The sequence below is a fragment of the Eptatretus burgeri genome, chromosome 14, assembly GCF_056783735.1.
Source record: "Eptatretus burgeri isolate ZD-2024b chromosome 14, Ebu_testis_v1, whole genome shotgun sequence".
In the NCBI taxonomy this organism is placed as follows: domain Eukaryota; kingdom Metazoa; phylum Chordata; class Myxini; order Myxiniformes; family Myxinidae; genus Eptatretus; species Eptatretus burgeri.
In genome coordinates, this window is record NC_140974.1 from 1172544 (window position 1) to 1195029 (window position 22486).

The 22486-nt window shown below is 43.5% G+C and overlaps 1 protein-coding gene across 2 annotated transcripts in view; it reads left to right on the forward strand.

The window, feature by feature from the left end:
* The first annotated feature begins 255 nt into the window (after nucleotides 1-255).
* CEL (carboxyl ester lipase) overlaps nucleotides 256-22486 on the forward strand; it is a 39204-nt gene continuing 16973 nt past the window's right edge. The window contains exons 1-4 of one of the 2 annotated variants that reach the window (XM_085855676.1): nucleotides 256-495; nucleotides 10640-10787; nucleotides 11071-11193; nucleotides 11358-11555. In XM_085855676.1, coding sequence (XP_085711802.1) covers nucleotides 271-495; nucleotides 10640-10787; nucleotides 11071-11193; nucleotides 11358-11555 — 694 coding nt within the window. In that variant the 5' untranslated portion in view covers nucleotides 256-270. Of the gene's footprint in view, nucleotides 496-10398; nucleotides 10522-10639; nucleotides 10788-11070; nucleotides 11194-11357; nucleotides 11556-22486 lie in introns of those variants that run through there. The other variant, XM_085855677.1, reaches the window with a different exon arrangement.

Consider the following 22486-nt stretch of genomic DNA (forward strand, 5'->3'; position numbering starts at 1 on the left):
TCCCCATGCGGTTACACCGCAAGAAAGTGAAGGTTTGGTGAGGGACGATTCTTCCTCACCACAAACTAATGGGGAGGAGGTGAATCGGGAGCCTCACCCCGCTCCCCCACCGGCTGAGGTGTTAACGACGAATTGGACTCATCCACCCCGACCGGCGTTGGAGAGAGGGTGTGTAATCGTGACGTAATTAATCCACCCCCACCAAACGAGGAGGTGAAAGTGGTTGCTTCCTCTCCTTTACCATCCACTGTACAGGACAGTGTGGACGATATGGAGGTATCTGTTACGGACACCAGGAAAAAAGGCCAAAAACGGACAAATGTTGATGCCTTTGATGCTAAGGAGAAGAATAAGGTCCAGATCGTGTCAGGCTCGGTGAATCTCCAAGGTACGTGTCACATTGGAAACCCCTTGGTGGAACCGGAGCCGTGTGCGGATGTGGAAACTTCGCTTGCTCCACTGGCTGACTCCGAGTGGGACACAGAGAACAGTGAGGTATCTCAGGATGTTTTAAGTGTTTGTCCTGTTAGCCAAACTTGTTCAGACGAGTTAATAGCTGTGTCTGACAGTGATGGAGAAATAGATAAAGGGGGAAATCCCTGTGAGTTAAATGTCAACCCTCCCTCACAGATGATGATGTAAGGGTTGTAGAGGGGAAGGACATGGACAAGGCAAATTCGAAGGGGTCCATAAACAGAGCAGAACTTTCTGTTGAGCCAAAAGTAAGTGTTCCACAAGTAATTGGAGAGGCCATAGATGAAGCACTTGATTCAGATGAAACCTCTTCTACCCCACATTTTAGTGCTTTAAGCTCTCAAGAGGATGAGGGGGGAAACGACACAACCTAAGTGTCTCAAGAAAATGTGATTAAATTCCTGGATGAGACATTCAGGAAAAGATACATAAAAATCAAAGATTACTTGCTGAATTTACACGATTTCATTAAAACTGCAAGGAGTATGATTCGTGATCCTTATCAGGTTAACATGTCAGATCCTCAGTTCCAAAGGTTAAGGAAATGTGTTACTCGGGCTGGTAAAGAGCTTCAAGAATAACTAACAGAATGGAGATAAAAGTAGCATCCCTGAACATCAATGGAGGCTGCAGTTGTGTGCGTCGCCTCCAGGTATTTCAGCTCTTCCAAAATGAAAAAAATTGATGTGCTAATGCTACAGGAGACGCATGCAAATCAGTCTTCTGAGGATGAGTGGTGTAAGATCTTTAAAGGTTGTCTTTTTTCTCGAGTGCGCTTGTTGAGGCCAAGGCTGGTGTGGTAATAGTGTTGCATCCTCGACTTCAGCCTTCGGCGATAACTTGTAAGGAAATTTGCAAAGGTTACTTACTGTCTGTGCAATTTGTCAGTAGTAACCTAAAGATTTGCATGGCAAATGTTTACTGTCCTAGTGCTAACTCTGAAAGAGGTGCCTTTCTGTACAAGTTGGCAGAGTTGTAAGCACCATTGACTTAACCATGTTGTTGTGTCTGGTGGGTGACTACAACTGCACCCTTGACCCACAACTTGATCGGAACACTTGTGAGCCTCATCCACCCAGTGCAAGGCGTTTGGCACAGCTAGTCAAAAGGTTTAAACTGGTGTATGTGTGGCGGGTACAAAATCGTAAATTCCGTCAGTATACATGGGTTTGTGCATCAAGAAATGTTTTGACGATGGCTCGCCTCGACAGATTTTGTTAATCATGAAATGGTAAACATTGTTAAGAACTCTTATATAAGGCCGTCTGATTTTTCCGATCATCACATGATTGTTATGGTGGTTATGGTGTCCTCATCATGTCTGTGGAGGTGCATATTGGACTTTTAATTTGAAACTTTTACAAAGTGCACATTTTACTGATAATGGCTTTTAAAATTGTTTGGGAAAAATGCGAGTCACAAAATGGTTCATATTTGAACTTAAGACAATGGTGGGACTGCACAAAGTCCCAAATCAAATGTTTTTGCCAGCAATACTGCTCTTACAGCACATACAGCGCTTTTGGTGTGATATCTGTTTTAAAAAACGACATACTTATCTGTGAGCAGAAAACTGGATTGTCTCGCGTGAATATCCAGCAGTTGTCGGAGAAAAGGACCCTTCTGGCTGAAATGGTGAAAGAGCGGGCGGCCGGTGCTGTCTTCCGACTGCGGAACGAAAAAAATCCAACTTGACACACCAAACAAAGGATTCTTCAATTTGGAAAAAATGGTCAAGACCTCTCAACAAATCCATGCTTTGCGCTCTTCTGGTGGTGATTTGTTGACCTCCCAGAGTGATATCAAGCATGAACTACAAGACTATTTTTCTAAACTCTTTGCAATAAGAGCTGTGAATAAGGAGAACAGGAAGCCAATGCTTGAACAGCTCCCTTCTCTGTCTGAAGACCAACAACAATTGCTTGAGCCTGGCTTTCCTCTTGGAGAACTTACTGCTGCGCTCAAGGATAGCAAGGATGGGAAAGCCCCTGGACTAGACGGCCTTCCGGCTGAATTTTATAAGGCTTTCTGGGACATTCTAGGCCCTACTCTTCTTGAGATCTTTCAGGAGAGTGTTGAACAAGGTGAATTGCCATTGAGCTGCCGGAGGGCAGTTTTGTGTCTCCTTCCGAAGAAAGGAAACCTGCATGAGACCGCAAATTGGCGGCCTGTGTCACTCCTCAACACGGACTATAAAATATTGTCAAAAGCACTTGCAACCCGTCTAAAGGAAGTAATCTCTTTCTTGATTGGCACTGATCAATCATACTGTGTTCCAGAACGTTCCATATACGATAATATTTTTTTTGGCGAGACTTGATCAGTCTCGGTCGAACTACATCTCCTGGTTTTGATTTATTACTTTTAGACCAAGAAAAAGCTTTTGACAGTGTTAACCATTCTTTTTTGTTTGATGTATTAAGGAGAACAGGGTTTGGGGAAAAATTTATTGCTTATGTTAAGTTATTGTACAAAAATGCATCTTGTCTGCTGAAGGTTAATAATAGTCTTTGTTACCCTTTCCCCTTTCAGCGAGGCATCCGTCAGGGCTGTGCGCTATCAGGCATGCTCTACAATCTATCCATTGAACCTTTATTAGTTTTATTCGGAACTCAGTGTTAGGAGTCTCTCTTTCACAAAACTCCAAAGTCGTCGTTTCAGCTTATGCTGATAATATTTGTGTTGCTATTGCAAATCAAAAAGATGTTTCTGAGGTCTCTTGTTGCCTTACCCAGTTTGAGCTTGCTTCTACTGCAAGGGTAAATTGGAAAAAAGTGTAGCTTTTTGGGTGGGCCCCAGATCGCCTTCCTCGTCCCTGCCTGTTTTACCAGGAGGAATACAGTGGAGTAGTGAGGGGTTTAAATATTTAGGCTTATTTATAGGAATTGAAGCGTATGAACAAAAAAATTGGGAGAACTTCCTGGAAAAAATTGAATTGAAACTGGCAAGGTGGAGAAGATTGTACCAACTTCTCTCGCTTAAGACACGGGTGTCAATCATAAACAACCTGGTGGTTCCATTTATTTAGCATAGAGTTATCCCACTTGAACCTCCGAGATACTTGGTCACAGGCATTCAGAGGGTTCGACTGATTTTTTTTTTTTCTGGGGTGGTCACCATTGGCTGGGCCCAGACATGGTCTGCAGACCCTGAAATGCAGGTGGTCAAAATCTGATGCATATCCCAAGTCGGATAATGGCATTCCGGATTTCCACGATTAAGCGCCTACTGTAAAGTGAGTGTGTTCCTTAGCGACCTCTCACAAGCGCCTGTTTGCAGAAAGTGGAAGGTCTGAAACATGACCGTGAACTTTTCCTCATCGTCCTGCAACACGTTGACATGTCTCAGCTCCCCAGTTTTTTTGTTTTTTTTTGAGCCTTTTGAATGCTTGGCAAGTCCTCGCAGTGCAACGTTTAGAGGTATCATACGATGCCCAAAAGTTTGTACATGAGCCATTAGTTCGGAATCCTTTATTCTCTAGAATTTCAACCTCCAGGTTGTTAATGCATTGTTTCACCAGTGTTGGAATAAACAGAGTGGGAGACCTGTTGCATCCATCCTTGAATGCCTGGCTACCTGTAAGCTCACTTTCAATAAAAACTGGTGTTCGTTCTGCTCGTATTGTGGAAAATGTCTTGAAAGCAGTAATTCAAACCTTTCATGGACTAAACATTGGGTGGACTGGTGTGGATGAAGTGGTAGACTCACATCTCTATTTCCCTGAACTTCAAATTGCCTCAAAAAACCAAGAGGGTGTGTTCTCCTCAAACTTAGAGGAAATTGGTGTGTTTCACGTCATGGGGAAAACGGCTATCTACAACATATGTCTGGAAGCATGTACACCTGGTTTTACAAAACTGTTGAAAAATCGGTGGAATGAGACCTTACCTGCTGGAGCTTTTTTAACTCTAGTGTGGAACAAAATGTATAGTTCTCCAACTCTTGGGCGAACTGGAGACCTGAATTGGAGACTAGCACATCAAGCCCTGGTCACACAGACATTACTCCATAAGTTCTATGAGTGCTCGTTCTAGTTTGCTTCTGTTTTATGTTGTGCACTGGTTGTCAATTGACAGAAAAGTTGAAAGTCAATGTTTTACTTGTCTGCCATGTGACCCTACGTATACTTGTGGGGCACTTGCTCTGAGGAAAAAAGAGGATGTACGTAACAGCGTGTCTGGGCAGTGTTTGTCTCCTGATGCATCCGCCAGGTTTTGTCTCTGGGTGTGCCTGAGCAGTGGTTGTCTCCAGGCGGTGTTTGTCTCCGGATGTGTCTGGGCGGTATTTTTTTCCAGACGTGTCCGGGCGGTCGGTGTTTATGTCCAGATGGGAGTTTGTCTCTGGACGTCTCCGGGTAATGTTTATGTCCAGACGGGAGTTTTTCTTCAGGTGGTGTTAGTCTCCAGACGGCTTGGCTCTGGATGTGTCCAGGTGGCATTTGTCTCTGAATGGTATTTGTAGTATGACCGGTATAAAATGGATTTTCCGACATTTTGTTTCAATTTTCACTGTTATTCTATGCAGAATCATGTCGATGGACAGTATAAATCGTAATTAATGCTCCACCTCATGCTGTCTTCCCTTCCCCCACCCTTCCTCACTCTCCCTCCCTCCTCGCTCCCACACCCCTCTGCGCTCCTCCTTCCCCTCTCTCTCCCCCACCCCTCTCTCCCTCTTCACCCCCCTCTTTTTATCCCCCTCCCCTTCAGTATTCACATCAGAAAAGCGACGGGTAGTATTTGCTAGTATTAAATAATTATTATGGCTACCAGACCATGTGTCCAAGCAGGTTGAAATTTAAAATATATTCCCCATGAGTCATGGATTAATTGTGAAGTTTAACATGAATTTATGAAGCGGTTCAAGATAAATATGTTTTTTTATGATTTTTTTGTTGAATCTATTATGGCTGCCAGGCCATGTGACCTTTTAATTATTTGTTAACACCCTGGTCTCCGTAAGGCTTGGGGAACATGTGGGCGAAGTTTCCCCTCGATCAGTCCAGCTGTTCTGGAGAACATTATTTTAAAGGTTTATTCTTCAAAAAATCAAACTTGCCAAACCAAGTCACCTGTGCTGTCACAGGTGGAGAACTTTTTGGTCCTCATGGATAGGCGATAATACCTGTAAAGTTTCGGAGAGGATTTGTGAAGGCTTTTATGTCAACAAAAAATGGCTGCCAGAGCACATGACCGATGATGTCATTTTTTGTCAATTACAATTTAGCCCAAGATGACCCTCAAAATTTTTCACACCGATAAGATAAAGCATTCGATGTATGCAATTTTGATGTCACAATGAAGCCACCTATGACATCATCAAAAAAATTAGACTTGTTTCGCATGGGGAGTATTTCACATGTGTCAAGTTTCAATTTTTCCATGTAGTGGTTTCAGAGGTACAGAGGTCCAAAGTTTTTCCTTTTTTCCAACATGGCTGCCACACCACATGACCTACGACGCCATAATTATTATTAAAATATTCTACATGAGTAGTTGCACCGATGGTGAAAATTTTGTGTCAATCGGAGAAGCGGTGGCAGAGAAAACGGAGAAAATTAGCATGGACGATGTACACGTACAGACGTACCCACGGGTAGACAACCTGAAAACATAATGCCTTCAGCGACTTCGTCTGCGGAGGCATTAAAAAAAAAATCGTTTTTGACGGGAGGGGTGGGGTGATAGGATGGGGCACGCTAAGTGTGCCTCCCCCTGGATCCACCCCTGAGTGGAGCACTCCAGACAAGCATTCTTCACAATTGTAGACACTGCCCTTCAGCAGCGAGATGAGCTACTGAACACAGCATCAACTACTGGGTTGGCTGTATATCAGTGTTTGGAAACAACAATGTGAACTTCCACAGTGGACAAAAATCGCATCAGTATGTATGATGAACTGGACTGAAGCACTTCCGATCCAGTTCAAAATGTCCAGCATAATTTCCACCCTAAACTGTTTTTGATACCACTCACTGCCATGTCACCTGATATTAGGTATCTTTTCTACCAGGTGGAGAAACTTCAGCGGTTACTGCTGGTTTGCACCTGTTAGGCCTAAGTCACATTTACTCGACCGCGAGGATACGGTGGCCATACGCCCTCTGAATTGACAGAAACGTGTGGCGGCCGCAGTTTCTGAGGTGTCCTCAGGGTGGCCCTACACCATATGGCTATATTTTACAGGCCGTAGGGTCGCCGTGGAATTATAGTGCGGAGTTATAACTTTTTTCATTTCTATGTTCCCCGTAGCAATTCGACAAGCCGAAACAAAAGAACTGTTAAAAAAATAAAAAAAAAAAGAACCCACTCGTTACCGTCCGTCTGGCGCACGTTCGCCTTAGGGCCCCCCTGCGGTCGCCTTGTGGTCACCTTGCGGGCACCTTGCGTCTGCCTTGAAAATGATATGGCCGCCACAGGAACGCCCTAAGGTTACCGTGCAACATCAAATCAAAGACCGTACGGCACCCCCACGTTTTCGGTCTCCACAATTTATAAATACGCCGTGCAGCTCCTCGAAAAATAAAAACATATGTGACTGCTACATTGTGTGACCGTGGAAATACTGCGGCTGCCGTAGAATTGCTAGTGGCCGTAGATTTTGGAGACCCCATGGCCACAGTGGCAAATGTGCCTTTGGCCTTACTTCGTGCCAAGCAGAGCACTCATTCATTTCTCTCTGTCGGCTGAATACCTGGCTCCAAAACACCATGGGACAACTGTGGTTAAATTCAGTGGCAATATGTCACATACTGACGTATGTACATAAATACTGGCTACAACAAATAGAGGTACAGGGGATAACACCAGGATTCATAAACAGGACAGAAACCCACCATGACGTATTTGGGGGTAAACACTGTATATGTACATGCAAGGCAACATTTACATTGTATTTCATGGGCATTTTTGTGTAGATTGTCTGTCACAGTGGTAACAATAACATCGGTCCATACACCACTTGCACCGTTTTGTTCTTGATTTTCGCACCATTGGATCTAAAATTTTGTGAGAAAACTCCCCACAATGCCTGCTCACTCCACATACTCCCCCCTCAATTGGGCAAAGAAATCTAGCTGTATGTGTACGTATATTGAAAAAGGGGCTCATGGCAGGGTAGTTCTTTGAGGTACATGCATGACCTCCTTTGACAGGTCAACCCGGGGTTTGAATCCTGTCCCAGCTAAAACTGCCATCCTGGTGTTTCGCACGCAGTGTGAGGAATCAATTGGTGTGCCATCCCTCGGATGGAGGTTATAAGCCACACAGCCCGTCTGCGAGCATTAGTTGGTGGACGTTAAAGATCCCACAATGTCCTTAATGAAGAGGCGGCAAGTTATCGCCGGCACCCAAAACAAACTCAAATTTGGGGTAGCTAAAGTAGTACTAGTAGTAGTAGTAGTAGTTAGAAGTTGGAGAACCAGCAACACTGTTATTCACTGTTCCTTTTCAAAAAAATTCGGTATGATGGAGATATTGCACTGGTCGTCATGCCCATGGCTTAAAAAAGGGCTTTCATTGAATGACAATTTGTGTCTGATCATAGAATGCTGATCCCCTATATCTTCGTTTGTGCTTTGATGAGAGAAAAACTGTATCTGTTTCGCAGTTTAAAACAATAGAAGTAAAATCAATGAGCTACCAAGGAAAAGGCGATGTACTTGTTTAAAGATCTGCAAGTCACTCGTTTTTAAAAAAAAATGCACGTGTTGAAGGAAGCAGTTCAGTTTGGCATTTTAAAAGGTATATAATCAAAGCCAAGAAACGAATAATACCCTTTAGAATTACACTCCAGAATGACACTCCAGAATGACACTCCAGAATGACACTCAAGAATAACCATTTAGAATTACACTCAAGAATAACCCTTTCGAATTACCCTTTCGAATCACTCTTTAGAATTTCACTCGAGAATTACCCTTCAGAATTACCCTTTAGAATTACTCGAGAACGTCCCTTTAGAATTACACTCCAGAACAACCCTTCAGAATTATTCCAGAACATCCCTTTAGAATTATACTCCAGAATAACCCTTTTAGTATTACACTCTAGAATTACCCTTTAGAATTACCCTCCAAAAAAACCCTTTTGTATTACACTCCAGAAAAACCCTTTCATATTACACTCCAGAAAAACCCTTTCATATTACACTCTAGAATAACCCTTTAGAATTACACTCCAGAATAACCCTTTAGAATTACACTTCGACAATTACCCTTCAGAATTGCACTCCAAAAAAACCCTTTCATATTACACTCCAGAATAACCCTTTAGTATTACACTCCAGAATAACCCTTTAGTATTACACTCCAGAATAACCCTTTAGTATTACACTCCAGAATAACCCTTTAGTATTACACTCCAGAATAACCCTTTAGTATTACACTCCAGAATAACCCTTTAGTATTACACTCCAGAATAACCCTTTAGTATTACACTCCAGAATTACCCTTTAGAATTACACTTCGAGAATTACCCTTTATAATTACACTCCAAAAAAACCCTTTAATATTACACTCTAGAATAACCCTTTAGTATTACACTCTAGAATTATCCTTTAGAATTTTCCAACATGGCTACCACACCACATGACCTACGACAGTTGGTTTGTCATGTAATTAGAATTACCCTTTGGAGAATAACCCTTTAGAATTACACTCCAGAATAACCCTTTAGTATTACACTCTAGAATTACACTTCGAGAATTACCCTTTAGAATTACACTCCAAAAAAACCCTTTCGTATTACACACTAGAAAAACCCTTTCATATTGCACTCTAGAATTACCCTTTAGAATTACACTTCGACAATTACCCTTACCTTTAGAATTACACTCCAGAAAAACCCTTTAGTATTACACTCGAGAATAACCCTTTAGAATTTCACTCTATAATAACCCTTTGGAAGCCTCTGCAATTACACCTTAGAAGTCTTTGGAATTAAACATGGTGGATTAGAGAGATTCGGCTTCTTAATTTTTGATGGATGGACGGATGGCTCGAACGAAGGAAATACCCAAATATTGAAGCGGAATCACTGCTTAAAAACACACTCGTGTCAAAACTATAACCAGATATTTTTTATCAATGAATATTGTTACTTTTTATTATATTGTTGCAAAAGAAATACTTTGTGATGTTTGAATGTATTCATTGATTAGTTCTGTTTTGGTAAACCATCCCGTCTCTGGTCTCCTTTAGAGTAAACTGATCATTCCTTTTTTAGGTCACCTGAAACGTAGTTCTGGGGAGCTTTTGGGATGGAGTGTCATCCGTCAGTCTGTCCGTTTGTCAGTCAGTCAGTCAGTCAGTCAGTCAGTCAGTCAGTGTAAACACTTGCAACTTCTTCTCTGAAGCGCCACGCACGATTTTGATGAAACTTGACCACAACCTTCATCACCGGTCTGCACCGGGGTTTACGTTTGCTCATGCTTGCTATTTGAAAGTTTGCTCATGCTATTTGAAAATTCGGGGTCTGAGGGGGTTTTTGGGTCGGGGGAGGAGATGGGGGTACCCCCTCCCCCCCAAAAAAACAGGAATTTGTTATAACATTGGTTCATTGGTACATTTTGCTGATTCCATCCCATATTGACTTCCTCCTCGGTATCATTGTTCTCCCAGGTGAGTTCCCAGGTGATATTGCCCCTACTGTATTTTAACGATTTACTTCATTGTTCCCACATCGATTTGGCTGACTATACAATGTCCGATTAACATTCTGTTGATCCAAGCAATGCTTTGCCACAGTCTCTGTACAAAAGCTAAACTATAACCGAGCTGTTTTTCACTCCGACTCTGCTCCCAACCGAGTTCCAGTTGGCTTTATATTTATGGTGTTTAATTGTGTTTATGGTGATTGGGGTCAGCTGTTCAGGCTGTGGTGTTTCCAACTTTACTGCTGCCCTATAAATAGATAATTCCAGCACCTGAGGTCTGCAGCAAATATAAGAGCCTCGTGGGAAAGGAGCCACTGGTTATTCGGAGAAACCATGGTCCTTCTTACGCTCATCGTCCTGACGAGTGGCCTCGTTGTGGCCAACACTGCATCGGTTGGTTTGTCACGTAATTAGCTCTATTCCCATGCAGCCTCTTCCCGGACTATAGTGTAGACCTGAAGGTGCAGGCAATCACACACAATAACGCAAGTTCTCCTCGTGTGTTTTGCAGCTTGGTGTGGTCCATACACGCTATGGCTACGTGCAGGGAAAGAGTCGCAAGACGGGTCTTTCCTCCTCCGTGGATATCTTTAAGGGGATTCCATTTGCTGCTCCACCAGGTCGCTTCGAGAAACCCAAACCGCATCCAGGGTGGAATGGTAGGTCACCTATGGTTGACACCTTATGCACCTCCATTATCATGAACCTATGATATGTAATATACTCCTCAACAACATTGATGTGTTTTCCATTAATTAATTTGATATCGACTTTATAGTCTCCCCTACCCCCAGCAATCCCGTTCAGTCTACTTACGGTACAACACTTTTAAAGCTGTGTTCTAATCAAGTGGGTTTAAGAAAGTGCTTGTTGAGATAACTGTGAAGGAATTATTTTTTGGAGATTACTGTAGAGGTGGTTGCCTTGTTGTTGCTTTTGCAGGCACACTGGAGGCTTACGACTACAGTAAGCGCTGCTTCCAGATCATGCTGAGCCAGGTGGGAACTCGCGGGAGTGAGGACTGTCTTTACCTCGACCTCTGGGTACCACAGAGCGGCTCACAAGGTGAACAGCAAAAGTTTTGTTTATGATTTCTTCGTAAATTGGTTAACCTCTACAGTGTCACCTTTTTAAGATCGAATGTTTTCATTTTCTAAACTTAAAGTTATAATAACTCATTTCACATCAATTCTGCTTTTGTCCTCTGACGTTTTGCCTTCCCTATGCAGTGTCCAAGAACCTTCCTGTGATGGTATGGATTTATGGAGGTGCTTTCCTCTTTGGGAGCGGAAAGGGTCCAAACCTTCTCAACAACTACCTGTATGATGGGGAAGAGATAGCAAGCCGTGGGAAGGTCATTGTGGTGAACTTCAACTATCGGTTGGGTCCATTGGGGTTTCTCAGCACGAATGACACCAATGCACCGGGTTAGTGATGTGTGCATGGAAAGCCATTCAAATGCTACGTGGTTCTACCTACTTATTACTTATATGCGGAGGGGGTTAAATTGAGACATAAAGGTGGTATGTGATGGGATAGCAGTCCGGTATTATAGGATTAGAGAACATAAGGAAAATGTTTTTGGGGTAGAAGAATAAGGGGAGGGAATGGAGGGATCGTGTACAGATCATCGAGAGAGAACTGGGGTTGGGGAGAGAGAACTGGGGTTGGGGAGAGAGGAGATGAAAAGTTCTGCCACATTTGCATACATAATATATAGATGGCACCTAACCTTTAGACCATTTCCAAGGATACATACATACCTTGTCGTTGCACTGTGTAGGATTCCAACCACACTTTGTTCTCATAAACCTTTGATTTGCACAGTAATATTATTCGCCATCAGAATGGTAATTTATATATTATCTTCAAGCTACTAAAAGAGTCAAGATCGTGGCTCAACCTAGCACTGCTCATTGTGTGGTTGTGTGAAATGCTGCCAAAAGTTGTGACTGCATGATACTCGCTCCAAAATGGTCAAACGACCTGTTCTTCATTGTGATAGAACATGATCAAGCCATGCCAAGCCCATCTGTGCTCACCTGCAGTCACGGGGCGTCTCGGTCTCAGTCGTTACGTCCGCCACCAAAGGTGGCTGGAGGTTTTGTTTTCACCCCATCTGTCTGTCTCTGTGAACAGAATATCTCAAAAGATTGTCGACGGATTCGGATGAAATTTGGTGGACAGGTTGGGAGTGTGACAAGGACAAAATCTTATTCTTGCGTATGGCAGCTTGACTGGCAGGTAACTATCATTTTGTTGGAGCGCAACTATCCTGCTGATGCTGTGCCCCTATACCAGTACACTGGTACTCATTTCACCGACCTCAAAAGGATAACAGGCTGAGTCAACCCCACCTGGTGTTAATTCAGTGGAAAATGTGGCTCGAACTCAGGACCCTAATATCCCAAGCCAGCCACCCTAACCACTATCCCAAGCCAGCCACCCTAACCACTAAGTCAACACCAGGCTAAGGACAAAATGATTCGATTTTAGTAAAGATCCAGATCTGGATACCAGAATTTCAAAAGTGATTCTTCACCAGTGAGAGATGGGGGCTAAAAACAATATAAAGCACAATATTTAAAAAAGTTTTGGAAGGATTCGAACGAAACTTGGTGGATGAGTGTTTGGGTGACTAGAACAAGCCGATTAGATTTTGGTTCAGGTCCGGATCCAGATCCAGCCGATCGGTGGGAAACAAAACGTAAACTGTTCAGCCACTGGCGGAGGCATGCACTCTACTACCGAGTGCCCTTCCAGTATTGAAACTGTAATTGTATTGGTACTATTTCACCACGTGATACTTCAAGAGAAATTTGTACACGTTTAACACATCGTTGTCATTGTCATCATTGTCCTCATCTTATTCCTCTTCTTCTCACTCCTATTTTCTTTCCTTTCTCTTTCGTGCTAAAGGTGGCTTCACTGCAAGTTTCCGATGCTGTGCTGCTGATGCAGGTTTGAGCGGGAATTTGTAATTTGTTCCGGATGCAGGCGATGACTCGCCTCCTTTTTGTGAAAGAAACGGAATATTTAATGTCAGGATCATCCTTTGTGCTAAATGTGTACGACATGCTCATGAAATTGCCAAAATCATTTTGTTCCGATTCTGGTTCTTGAGTGACGGTGAGTTCTCTCCAGGGGGTCTCTGCCGACTTTCTCAAAGATAAGTGTTCCGGTCGTTTTTTTAAGTCGCGTTTTCACTGTTATCTTGTTGTCTCCTTGTTTACTCCGTGTTGCTAGTTCGGTTTCGTTTAAAAACTTATCCTATTTGGTGAATTTTTGTGTCTTCATATCGGGTTTCCCTGATGCCTTTCTTCCAATTGATGTGCACGATCGTGTTTATTTCTATATTCTCCTTATTAACCTCCGCCATCTTCGAAGATGGATGGAGGTTACTGTTTTCACCCCTTTCTGTTTGTTTGTTTGTTTGTTTGTGAACAGTATTACCGAAAAACTCCTCGACGGATTTCGACGAAACTTTGTGGGGGGGGAGTTAGGTATGGTCCAAGGATCATGCCATTAAATTTTGGACTTGGTTAAACATTAAATTTCCAACCCCCCCCCAAAAAAAAATTGTTAGAGAATTTTTTATTATTTTTTTTTTATTATTTTTTTTTGCATTTCTGCATGTTTTAAGTGATTTCCAACCCCCCCCCCCAAATTGTTACCCCCCAAAAAAAGATAATTTTTTTTGCATTTCTACATGTTTTAAGTGATATCCAACCCCCCAATAAAATTGTTACCCCCCCAAAAAAATTTAGAGAAAAAAAATATTATTTTTGCATCTCTACATGTTTTAAATGATTTCCAACCCCCCCCAAAAAAAATAATTGTTGGAGAAAAAAAATTTTGCAACTTTTTTTCAACAAAATTTCGATTTAGTTTATTTTTTGCATTTCTACACGTTTTAAGTGATTTCCAACCCCCCCCCCCAAATTGTAACCCCCCCAAAAAAAGAGAATTTTTTTTGCATTTCTACATGTTTTAAGTGATTTCCAACCCCCACAATAAAATTACCCCCCCCAAAAAAATTTAGAGAAAAAAAATATTTTTTTGCATCTCTACATGTTTTAAATGATTTCCAACCCCCCCCCCAAAAAAATAATTGTTGGAGAAAAAAAAAATTTTTGCAACTTTTTTTTCAACAAAATTTCGATTTTTTTTTTTGCATTTCTACATGTTTTAAGTGATTTCCAACCCCCCCCCCCAAAAAAATGTTGGAGAAAAGAACTATAACTGTCAGCACTGTTGACATCATATTTAATGAATAAGATATAAGGTTCACTTGAGTGACCCAGCAGTATTGGCGGCGGAGGTTTTGCACTCTCCCGAGTGCTCCCCTTCTAGTTATCAGTTTTTATTTTCTCCAGTTTTCCCTCTACCCTCTTTCAATTCCTCCTAACTATACCCCCCGTTTCATGTCTTAAAATATATTTGAAAAACAACAACAAAAAATATTTTCACTTCTCACCTTATGAACCTCCGCCATCAAAGATTGGAGGTTACTGTTTTCACCCCTTTCTGTTTGTTTGTTTGTTTGTTTGTTTGTGAACAGTATTACGGAAAAACTCCTTGACGGATTTCGACGAAACTTGGTGGGGGGGGTTAGGTATGGTCCAAGGATCATGCCATTAGATTTTTGACTTGGTCCCTCCCCCGCCCCCCCCCAAAAAAAATTGTTAGAGAAAAAGGAATTTTTTTTTTTGCATTTCTGCATGTTTTAAGTGATTTCCAACCCCCCCCCCAAAAAAAAAATGTTGGAGAAAAGAACTCTAACTGTCAGCACTGTTGACATCATATTTAATAAATAAGATATAAGGTTCACTTGAGTGACCCAGCAGTATTGGCGGCGGAGGTTTTGCACTCTCCTGAGTGCTCCCCCTCTAGTTCCCCATGTAACCACGTGACTTCCTCTCCTGACTTCTTCATCCTTCCTCCCTCTTCCCTGCCAATCCCACCCTGACAGTGAAGGTTTTCACCACACACCTTCACGACCTTTTCTTCAAACTTTTCCTTGACTGTGCCCCTCTCTTCCCTCATCTTCAAAAATAAAAATATAAACGGTCTCTCACAATGCGTCAACTTCCTCTCTCTGCACTGTTCTTCTTCTTCAAAATCTTTTGTTCAATTCGACCTTTCTTTCATCCCGTGTCTAAAAATTCCATCTGTTGCAACGTTTCTTTTTTCCACTCTCTCAATTCTTCAATATTCCATCCCTCATCCAACCTATTTAACTGTATCCCTCACCTGCAAATTTTTAAAATCCCATTTTGAAATGCATGTTCATCTTCCATCAATCGTTCTTTCTTTCCCAACTTCAGTGCAAATTCACCCCACCTCCTTAAATCTACTTCCTCCTAACTCCTCCCCTGTTTACCCCCTCCTTACTCCTCCTAACTTGTCCCTCATCCTACCTCCTCTCTTCATACCTCTCCGCTGTCCTCTTCCTTACAAACAGCTCCTCCTCTGGTATCCCAATCTGTATGGTGTTCAAACATCTGTGGTCTCTCTCCATATCTCCATCCATATCACAAATATCTCCATCTCTCTCTCATTCAGCACACTCCTTAACATCTCAAACATGCTCCTCCTTTCCTCTCTTCACACCCCCCTCAAATCTTGTTCCTCCCCCAACCCACTCCCATCTTTCCAATACCACTACCCAGTCTCATCCTTCCACTTTCCCCACCCAACCCTCCTTCCCCATCATCTCCTCTCCTTCTCAAAGCTTCCCCATCACCCCTCCCTCTCCCTCTTCAAAGTTAATTTCACTCTCTTCCCCCCCCCCCCCACAAGCTTCCCCTCACCCTTCTCAAAAGCTCTCCCCAGACCTTTCTCCTCAAATCTCCCCTTCACTCCCTCTTCTAAAATCTTCCTCCCCCACTTCCCAACCCCTCCATTTGTGTTCCTCCCCCTCCCATCTTAAGAATACCACGACACAGTCTCATGCTTCCCCTCTCCCCAACCCTCCCTTCTCCCATATTCCCCATGGCCGTGCCTGCTCTCATTGTCTCCCCTCCACCTCGAAGCTTCCCAATCACCCCTCCCTCTCAAATCAGCTGCCTCCTCCCTCCTCAAAGCAAATTTATCTCTCTTCCCTTCTCTCTCTTCTTCTCTTCTTCAAAGCAAATCACCTTCCCTTTCCAGAAAGGGACAACGAGGCCCCTTTTCAGTCAGTTGGGATGATGCCTGTACTCCAAACAGAACACAGAACTGCATGCAATGACACCAGTACAGCATTTCCACCAGCCTTGAGAAGTTCACCATGGATGTCACAGATTGCTGGGGCTTTACCCTCCCAACTGGTTCAACGCAGCCTATGTTTCCACAAATGGAGGCAGTTCAGTTGATTGGAGGGTCAGCAGTACGGATAATTATACACCTGACATCCAACTCAACAGCCGGTGGGACAACCTGGTACAGCCGCTCAATGTCACAGGCCACTCAAAGGGCCTTCACTTTGGATTCCTCAGTGAAGAGTCCACCACTTTCTGCTCTAACAGCAACACACCGAGTGATGGGCTTGGAAGAAGGCAATGCACGAATTCCTCTGCAAGCAGGATGAGAATCACTCATCCACAGGTGATGCTCTACCACTTCTCAGTTTCTCCACACATAGGTCTCCTCTTCCGCCCTCAGCACATGTGCAGTTTTACATCTCAGCTCTCTGAACAGCTCAGTTCTGCCATTAAGCCTGGCCCTGTAACTCAGGTCAATGGTATTCGGCGTCCCTTGGGAGACAAAGTTCCTCTTCGCCTGATGGTGAGTTCCAAGACATCCGCTGGCAACATCAAGGATGGTAGTCTTGAAGGCAATCCGCAACTCTTCAGGAGTCTCCACAGCACCCAGACCCCTCAAATCCCCACTCAGCCTGTTCGCAAACTCCTCAGCTGCTCTCTTATCCCTGAGATTGACAACATTCAGCCAATGCTGGGATGGTACCATTCTCCTGGATTTAAGCTGCAACTTCAGAGAAGCTACTACAAGCCTGTGGCCAGTATTGAGGAACTGGGCACTCCAGGAGACCTTGAAGTTCATCCTCCAGCGACCATGAACACGCACATTGTCAATCTCCTTTGCCACACCACCAGCGTTGGAATAACAAATCCAGCGATGAGCTTGTGGGCACTGAAACCATGAACCAGCCACCCTACGTCCATGACTTCTTGCAAAGTGAAGGATCTTAGTGTTATTCTGGTTCACAGTTCCAGACCCTTGGAGACCGACATGTCTCATAGCCATCCCTATGAGTGCCATTCGATGCATTGAAATCCCCTAAGTCTAGAAGAGTATCTCGCCTGGGACACTGATCAACCACAAAGTCGAGCGTGGCATAAAATGCGTCCTTCACAGTGAGATCACTCGCCTCAGTCGGAACATTTATTGAGACCAGGAAAATGATACCCAAGGAGTGATGAATCCTCAGTCTCATAATACGCTCGTTGACCAGTGTAACATCAATTATCATGTGAGTGAACTTATGGGCCACAGCCACAACAACTCCTTGAGCATGGGAACCTTCAGATCGACCAGACCAGCAGTAGGTGTAACCACCCGCCATGATCTTGCCACTGTCCAGTCTCCAAACCTCAGATAGTGCTACAATACCAATGTTCAAGTGCTGGAACTCAGATGACAGCAGACAGGTGATAATCTTCTCTTTGGGATAGGACAATCCAGACACCCACCTGAAGGGACCGCATCAGGTTAACCCAAGGAGACTGCCGTCTGGTGGACGACACCTCAGCACCACTCCGACACACACTACCGAAATCCAATCCAGGAAGGTTACCCCATGGTTTTCTCCTATCATCAAAGAGTGGGGGTCCCGAAGGCTTTGCCCCAATTCCGTAATCTGGTGATTTGCCCTGCGAAGGGCAGCTGCACAGGAGGTACTCCCATGGAGTGGGTTTTCAGTTTTCTTTGCGTTTTTAGTGTGTTTTGCGGAGTGAAGTGTTTTACGGTGGCCGGAGTGCAAATCCTGCCACCAACCTCTGAGGAAAGATTGTCCACTGCAGGAGGATGTCCGCAGCCACAGTTGGGCACCAGATATGGATGGCCATTGGCTCACAAGGAGCTCCTCCACCCTTTGACAGGTTTTGTTTTTCATCCTGCTGGGTCTCCATATCATACACCCTCCTCACCAGAAAACCTGGTGGGGGAGATGGTTTAGTCGCCGACAACCTGACCATGGAACAGGTTAGTACAGGTTTACATGGTACCTGCAGCTAGTCACAGGTCTGGTCTGATCTGGCCTTTATGTCTTGTTTATAAATTTGCTGAACCACCATTTGTTTTAACAGAATACCTTTGTCATTTAACTTACACAAGCACTGCATGCCTGACATACTTTCACTTTACTGATTAATTGGTCCATAAAACAGTGATTTCATTTTGTGTCATACAAATGTTATTTCCGAGTTACTCTTTACATCTGTTCCACACAAGGAACGCGGTGCTCTGGATCCAAGATTACATCATTCGGAGAACATGTAAAACAGTGGATGTTAAAGATACCCTGATGTTTCAAAGCTGATGATTCCTGTAAGTCAGGATGAAAAAGTACACCGCACAAATACTTGCAACTTCTTCTGGCACGTTTGGGAGAGAACTTCGAGCAGCCTACCTGGGTGTCAAACACTTTCAGCACATGTTAGAAGGGAGGACATTCTCTATCTATACGGACCACAAGCCATTGACCTATGCTCTCAAGTCAGGACCAGATCATCACTCTCCAAGAGAAGTATGCCATCTTGATTTCATCTCCGAGTTCTCGACAGACACGAGGCACATGAGTGGCAAAAACAACTCTGTAACAGATGCACTCTCCTGAGTTGACATAAATGCTCTGAATGCATCTAACATCATTGATTTCATGACCATAGCTGAAGCCCAACAGAGTGATGAGGAGCTACAAAGGCTGTAAACAAATTCAGCATCACGACAGTTCAAAGAAGTACCACTCCCCACTTCTGAGTGTAGGATTGTCTGTGACGTTTCCACAGGTGACCCTTGCCCTTACGTCCCAATAAAGTATCGACGTGCAGTTTTTGACGCTAAACACAATTTGTTCCACTCCAGCATCAGAGCCACTCAACATTTAGTAACTCGGAGTGTTGGCTGGCAGGGAGTGAATTGTGACGTCAGAGACTGGTCCATAAACTGTATAGCACGTCAAAGATCCAAAATATATTGACAAATCAGGTCTCCTCTTGGCACGTTTTCTATACCAGACACCAAATTCGACCACATTCACATTGATCGAGTTGGACCTCTCCTTCCATTAGATGGTGTGGGGGCCGAGGCTTACTATCTCAAGAAAGAAATCAAGTAAGTTCATATACAAGCCATTTATTCCAGTACAATAGAAGACACTTCCATGCATGAAGGGAAGACCCCAGCCTACGACGTGGTTGCAAGCTGAAGACTTAGGTTACAGAGCTTTTCTGAGCATTTATATACAGTTCGTACCAAGATATCGGATGAAATTTTTTGACTTCAGATAAGCCATATACAATGATATATAAATATGTACAATGGTTTTGGTTTGTTCAATCATACCTCATACACTGGTTTAGAATGGTTTGAGTTTGTTATCTGATGCAATGAGAGGGGTGTGGAGAGGGGTAAGAGAGAGTAATTATTTTATTCTGCTGACTACTTGTTCACAGGTTAAGATTTCATTTAACAGATACATGTTAACAATAGGTTATTTGGACTGAGTGTGTGTTTTTCTTACAAGCTCAATCAGCATGTGTACCTTGCTCAATCAGCATGCATATTTTAGCTGCATCAGCATGCATGCCTATTTGCTCAACTTGTAAATAATTTCGAAACTAAGTAAATTTTGCTTTTTACATGATTATTATATTACATTAAATAATCCAGCTCCCACAATGGCAATACATGCCTGCTCACATGAATTGATCATTTTACTCATTGGCCGGTCGCAATACCCATCCATGACCAGACAGCAGAGACGGTAGCACAAGCATTCATCTCACATTGGGTAGCTCTCTTTGGTGCACCCTCAAGGATAACCACAGGCAGAGGTCGTCAGTTTGAATCAGAACTTTTCCAAGCCCTGCTGATCGACTTAGCAGTTGAAGAACCCGAACCACAACTTCTCACCCATCACCTCTTGGGACTCATGGAACAATTCCATCAACAGTTGAAAGCATCTCTGAAAATGCATGCAAATACAAGATGAACGAAGAGTCTTCCTATCGTCTTGCAAGGTATCCGAACTGTGGTTAAGTCCGACATAGGTTTCTGGGCTACTGAGTTAGTTTTTAGCACAACTCTCAAGTTGCCATGACAGTTTATGGCACCTAGTCAGTTTAATCATGACTTGGCTCCCAGCAACTATGTATATAGACTGTGGATGAACATGAGAACCCTAAAGCCGACACCAACCAGGCTACAGCTCAGGCAAATCCAGGCCAATTCAGACATTCAGAGTTGTACTCATGTTTTTGTGAGGCATGATGTGGTGAGGAAGGCACTTCAACCACTATAACAGAATGTTTGAAGTCATCCACCATGCTGAAACGTTTTTCATTATTAACTACAATGGGAAACATGATACTGTCAGCATTGACAGGTTGAAGCCTGCTTATGTTGAACATGACCTGACTACTGCACATACATCATGTACAACTCCTCACTTGCAACCAGCACCAGCACTGGCAGCTGTTCCTGAAGTGCCAAGAAGACTCGGTCTGGCCATCAAGTCCATTGGCCAACTAATTTTGTGCAGTTATTTGGAACTTAAAACTTTGAGACTGTTCCTTGTTTTCCACTACAATTTTTACACCTTTCTGATCGATCGCTTTCTTCCTATGTTGATAAATTCTGGTTACTTGCAATCTCGGAGGGGGCTACTTGTGGTGTACTTTTCAACGGTGCCAACTTGTTACTTCTTTCCATCATGAACTTTGTGACATTTACTTGTCCAACCAATGGCAGTAGTGTAGGCATGGTTTTTTAAAATCTGGTTTGTAACAAATCATTTTACCCGAAACAACGGCCGGGGTCTAGTACCTCCCTCCCGAGGGATGAGGGTAGATATCGGCGTTAAATGAGTGTCAGGAACCTTTCCTGCCTGGCAGCTCACTTTTTACACCATCATGGAAATGACTCACAGACTTGAGTTTCACCAGAGTTAAAATGAAGTTCACTGGAGTTCACGAGAATTAAACCGCATTCACAGCCCTATCTTCAGTGACGCATTTCCTCTCTTGACTCATGGAGTTTCGTACCACATGTCTGTTCACGGTCCTTTCCTCGTCAGTGTTTTGCACTCAACACCACACAGAGCTTGGCACCAGATGTCTTGTTCACGGCCCTATCTTCAGTGGGTCTTTGCTACTTTCAACCGTGGGACTACTATCATAGAACCCCTTTTCATGAGCAGCTCATTCTCATGGGCACTGGTCATTTATGACACCAGCATCCCCGAATGGATCATCGATGTATAATTCCAGAAATATCTGTGTGTGTGTCTGTCTGTATGTGTGTCTGTATGTCTGTATGCGACCACAGTTTCTCAACGACCGCCGGTCCGATCGGATTGAAACTTGCCAGGAATATTGCCGGGGCCCCACGGATGTGCCTTTTCAAGGTTTGATATTAATCGGACGAGCGGTTCCCAAGTTATGGCAATTTATCTATCGACCAATGACAAGACACGGTACTATGACGTCACGAATGATCTCACAATTAATGTTTATTTATTTTTCACGATCGACGGTCCGATCTGATTGAAACTTGCCAGGAATATTGCCGGGGGCCCGCAGATGTGCCTTTTCAAGGTTTGATATTAATCGGACGAGCGGTTCCCAAGTTATGGCCATTTATCTGTCGACCAATGACAGGACACGGTGCTATGACGTCACGAATGACATCACACTTAATGTTTATTTATTATTATTTCTTTTGCACGATTGAAACTTGCCAGGAATATTGCTGGGGACCCGCGGATATGCCTTTTCAAGGTTTGATATTAATGTCTGTGTGTCTTAATATTAATATTAATGTCTGTGTTTGATAGGGGGGGAGAGAGAGGAGGGCGTCACAATTCAAGAGAGGGGGAGAGAGGAGGTGCGAGAGAGGAGGGCGAGAGAGGGGATGAGAGTTATATAGATTATTTATCTATAGTTATAGATAGGCGAGAGAGAGGCGGGAGAGAGAGGGGACATCACAATTCAAGATGGGGGAGAGAGGAGGGGCGAGAGAGGGGGGGCGAGAGAGGGGATGAGAGTTATATATATATATTATTTATCTATAATTATAGATAGGCGAGAGAGAGAGGAGGGAGAGAGAGAGGGGGCATCACAATTCAAGAGAGGGG